This window comes from Pundamilia nyererei, unplaced genomic scaffold (genome assembly GCF_000239375.1).
Source record: "Pundamilia nyererei isolate P.nyererei 1_Seehausen unplaced genomic scaffold, PunNye1.0 scaffold00003, whole genome shotgun sequence".
Lineage (NCBI taxonomy): Eukaryota > Metazoa > Chordata > Actinopteri > Cichliformes > Cichlidae > Pundamilia > Pundamilia nyererei.
In genome coordinates, this window is record NW_005187404.1 from 6,922,658 (window position 1) to 6,927,608 (window position 4,951).

A 4,951-nucleotide genomic window follows, 5' to 3' on the forward strand; every position below is an offset into this window, starting at 1 on the left:
TCTTTATAATGCTTCTGGTTGAAATCATCACATTAGGCTTGATAGTATCCATCCTTCTGCTTGACTGGACTAGTGCCAGTCTAACAAAAGGGGACATGAGGAAACACAGACAAGGTTAAAAAATGCAGATGGGCCACAGTGTCTGACTGTTTCATGGGTTGCCTGGATAAGATTGCCCTCACACTCAGACGGGAACTCAATCTCTGCTTTCAAGGAGATCTTTTCAACTAAAAGGGTCAAAAGATTTGAAGCGCTATGAAATACGGTGAAGTCTCATCTCTGTACTATCAAATCTGTCCCTACCTTATCAGTGGCAAAGCAGAGTAACAACAACTACTTAAAATGCTGTAGGTAAGAAAGGGAACAGGAGACATCGGCTGTCAAGATGAAATGTAAAATACTGAGTCCTGGCATCCAAAACAGGGAATACATAATAAGGGAAGATGATAGACTTTAAGTCCATTGGCTGAATAATAACAGTAATAGACAATAAGAGGAATAGAATAAAAGAATTATTGCTGCTGTATTTCAAAAATACTGAGCTGGTTTAGACATTGTTTTTTTCTCATTGTTTTGATATGCCTGCTTTAGAATTCCAGCTACAGTATTAAAATATGATCCACAGGTCATGCATTTGTGTACATTTATGATCTGTTTATTAAACGAACACTTGCCTTTGCACTGGCAAACCATGCCATATGTATATGTATTTCTTGCCCAGCACCAAAGTGTTTATGGATAAAAATACCCATTTTATTTTTAAAGGAAATGTCATGTCCCTGTATGCATGTATAAAATTTGCCGCACTGTCATATATAAGCCATTTCATACACAGTCAGAACCTTTTAACTGTATTACGCACATTACTCAGTTTCCTACATGAACCACACTGCAGTGCCTGTTGCAAAACATCAGTGTACAAAACTATAAACTATACTTGTGTGTCTCATGTGAGAGGTGCTATCTTTGTAAATATTCTAAAGCCCAAAGTTACCAGGCTGCTACCATAAAAGCAAACATGACAACAGACAGATTCTCAAAACTTTTGCTGCTTGTGTGATGATGTTTGCCTTTGAATCCTTTCTGCCTCACATACAACCAAGATTTGTACCTGGGAGATCACCCACAGCTTTTTAATGCTGGTGACGGCTTGGCCCCACTGGGCATTTGGAGATGGAGCTGATGGATGGGAGGGTACAGTGGGCTATCAATTTGCTTGAATAAACTTCCCCCCAGCAAGTCTTGAATTTGAAACAGTGTTTTTGTTTTTCCCTGCTTTACCAAACATTTGGCCAGGGGTTTTTTATCGGGCAGACATAAGTAGACAAATTTTATGAATTTCAAATTCATTTTAATATTCAGACATTTTTTCCAAAGATAAAATGTGCTGGGGTGACAGTTTTGATTATAGGATTTATGGCTATCCAAACTTTTTGAACAGGTTTTAAAATGAGACTCTGGAGAGTAACAGTGAACTTTAATATGATTGGTCAGCAGACAGAAAAGGACAAGAGTCAGTGTTCTGCATTTTCCCATTTCTGACAAATAGATTAAAAAAGACCGCTTACGCTGTAGAAAATTAAGAGCCATATAACAAGACTGGTTATAAAAGAAACTTATGCTAAAACCTCTTTATGGGGTTTTAAAAATTCCTCTTTGCAGGAACAAACAGTTGCTGCAAGTCAGATATTAGAGATCTGAGGCCTAATGCTTTCAAATTTGGTAATCCTTCAGATGAAGCATCAAAAAGCTCTGCTATAACATCTTCAGCCCCTGAATAATAGATATAGAACATAGCTCAAATGCACCAGAAGCTGTGTTATCCATTCATTAACAGACCATATTCAATGCTGCTAAAAGCTTTTCATCACTTACATTTGATTACTGACCCTTTTTATTCTTTGTAATCCCTGTAAATGTCCTTAATCTATTAGGAACTATATGAAATGATGTACCCAGGCATACACTGAATTGCCCACGGAGACTACTTTTCGAGACTGTGTGAGGTGGCTCAGGGTAAAGTATGGACCTAAATACCGTATGTATGTAGTTTGTTTTAAAAAGATTGCTGTCTACTTCCAGTGCCCACTGTTTTCATGGTTCTGGGTCTTGGACCCTGATTCTGTTTGATTTTTAGTTCACTTTCATACTTCATACTTGAACATGATTTTGTATTCTGAGTCTTAAGCTCTTAGTTTCAGCTTCGATTTTTTTCTTATAGTTTTTGTCGACCATGTGTTGTCTCTAGCTTTACTTCTTGTCTTTTACCTTAATTGTGTTCAGCTATGGTTAGTTTCACTCCTGTTTCAATTCCCTTGGTACCTCATGTGTATTTACAGTATAGCTTCAGTTTGCATATTGTGCATCTGTTCTGTCATTCCTAGTGTTCCCTATGTGATTTCCCTACTTCATTCCTGGAATTCCAAGTGTTTGAGTTTATCCTTTGGATTTGAGACTGTTTTTCCTCAGTTTTTGGATTCATTTCTTTTGATTTTTTTTTTTTAATTTAATCAGAGTCAATAATAGCTCTGCCACTTCCACATACTCCCAGCCTATGCTCGGTGTAACGTGCTACTGTAATCCCACAACATTTTTCAGTAGTTCAGTAATGTAACACATTACTGTTGTAAATTTAGCGATAAATACAGTAGTTACAGTTATTATTGTTGTTACGTGCGTTGTAACGGTGCTTCAGTTATCTGCAAGGTGGGCAGATAGAAAAAACAGATAGACAGAGAAAAAAATCTAGCTTTGTTTCCCCCCTAAATTTTGCTTCTTTTCTTCCTCAGCACTTGAGTTAATCACTTGATTTCCGTTCCTATGCAGGGAGAAGGAAAATAACAAGTGGTCTACAGCTTTTGAGGAGTGGAGATATGGTCATTACGTTTATTTTTACTGCACAAAATACCGTGATGGTGAAATCCAAACTGCACCCAAGGCAAACACCTACATAACACCGCTAACAGAACTTCGGCTGGTTTTCAACTTTGCTTTGAGTTCTCGGTTTTGTATTCGTCCACAAAGAAAGATCACGTTTAGCCTCAGGTTTATATTGTTAACTGGTAATTTTGTAACAGTTACATTTCAGATAGTTTTTTTTAATTGATCCATATGACATTAGTATTGGCATATATATAGCCATGTTTCTAAAACTAATAATAAAAAGAGCAGCAGCTAAGCTGACTTTAAAGGTGACATCTATGGTTACCTAAATTTATTTCCCACAAAAATATGATTCACCTTCAAAGAGGCACGCTTAGTATTTACTTTTGTCCTCTGGAAACTCAACCTTTTGCAAGTAGGATAATGGAGAGTGTTTGCTCCAAGAGATGTCAGCTGAACAAGCGTTATCACAGCTCCCTGCTGCACAATCCAGCTTCAGTTGCCTTACTGCTATAAAGACAACTGAAACATTTGCCCAAAGTACTGCTCTACCGGGAACAGGACTGTGCCGGAGCGCTTTGTGTTCAGCAATAACATTTATATTATAGCCAGTGTATATCTAAAGAGCAAATCTGTGTGGGTCACTAAAGAAATAATAAGAAAACTGTGTATAAATCTTTTTAACCAATCTCACGAACATTTTACCACCGCTAGGAAGTGCTAGTGTTAGCTGAACCTAAACCTATTTAATCTAAAGAAAGATAATTTCAGCATCAGATCTGTGTGATGGAGGTACTTTACCTGCCTCAGGCCGTCCTTGCTGTTCTGCATGATCCTCAGGGCATAGTTAGACCGCTGTCCTTTGCTGTTGAATTCAATGTGTCCTGTTAGACCTTCCAATTCTACCTATCCAACAAAGAGACGGCACACATGTTAAAAGATATCCCGTCTGCTTCCCTCTCGGCGGTACCTATTGTGAATATGACTTGAGGTTACTTTACTGCTGCTGTCTCTGTATGAGCCGCCTGAGCACTATTTGTCATATTTAAAATAAGAATATGGAGACAAGCTGGTAACAGCTTCAATTTAGGGCAAAAAAGAAGAGTGATTAGTTGTGTCCTCTTTCTCAGAGTGAGAAAGACAAATGGTCTGATATCGAACACGTGTCACATTTAAGTATTTCAGTCACTTACAGTCATTTCGCCCTAACAGGAAAACACATTTTGTTCCCTGACAGCACATCTTTATCTCTCCTCCTCCACTGTGTCTCAGTATAATGTAGAGATGAGATAAACTGACCTAGTCGATAGGAAGCATATCGTTAAAGAAGAAGACAGCACGGACATTATCTGCTGTCGGTAAAAATATCTAGACTTTAAAATATCCAATTAGCACGCAAAGAAAGATAGAAGAAAAGCAGTAATGAAGAGCTCAACAAGTATTATCGGACAAGCTACTTTTTGGGGACAGCCTCAGTGACTTCCAGGAGTTTCTGATGCTTGTCAAGAGTTGACGAAACAAAATTTGTGAGCTTTAGAGTTTTGGCAGTACTTCTCAATGTATTACAAAACTGTCATATGTTTACTGACAGCAGATAAAAGTGAATATTAGAGGTGCTGGTACATGAATTTTGTTAAATTATTGGACAGAGCCACCTAGCTGACTGATGACCGTACCAATGCCCTTTCCTAACTCTAGGAAAGAAAAAAATCCAGATTTTTCCAAAATTTTCAAGCATTCCTTGAAACGAAGCTTGGACAGTCTTGTAATCTCAATCATTCTCCAGCAGAAGCAGCCTTACCATCCTCAGGTAATTCATGAGGCTGGTGCCGTGCTCCCAGATCTTGGAGGACTTGCAGGAGAGCTGAGTGGCTCCGACGTTCTGGCTACGGTTCAACTCCTGGACCGCCGCCACCACAGCGTATACCGCATCAAAGAGCAAAGCTGACGAGAGCTGCAGAGGCAGAGGGAAGGAGGCAGGTGAATGTATTATGCATACTCACACACACACACACACACACACACACACACACACACACACACACACACACACACACACACACACACA

General features: G+C 38.8%; 1 protein-coding gene across 1 annotated transcript in view; it reads right to left on the minus strand.

Annotated features, from left to right (window-relative positions):
• Positions 1-4,951, minus strand: part of LOC102199689 (glutamate receptor ionotropic, kainate 4-like) — a 306,415-nt gene that overhangs the window by 11,231 nt on the left and 290,233 nt on the right. The window contains exons 10-11 of the mRNA XM_013910444.1: positions 4,685-4,837; positions 3,685-3,789 (exon numbers count right to left, since the gene is read on the minus strand). Coding sequence (XP_013765898.1) covers positions 3,685-3,789; positions 4,685-4,837 — 258 coding nt within the window. The remainder of the gene's footprint in view (positions 1-3,684; positions 3,790-4,684; positions 4,838-4,951) is intronic.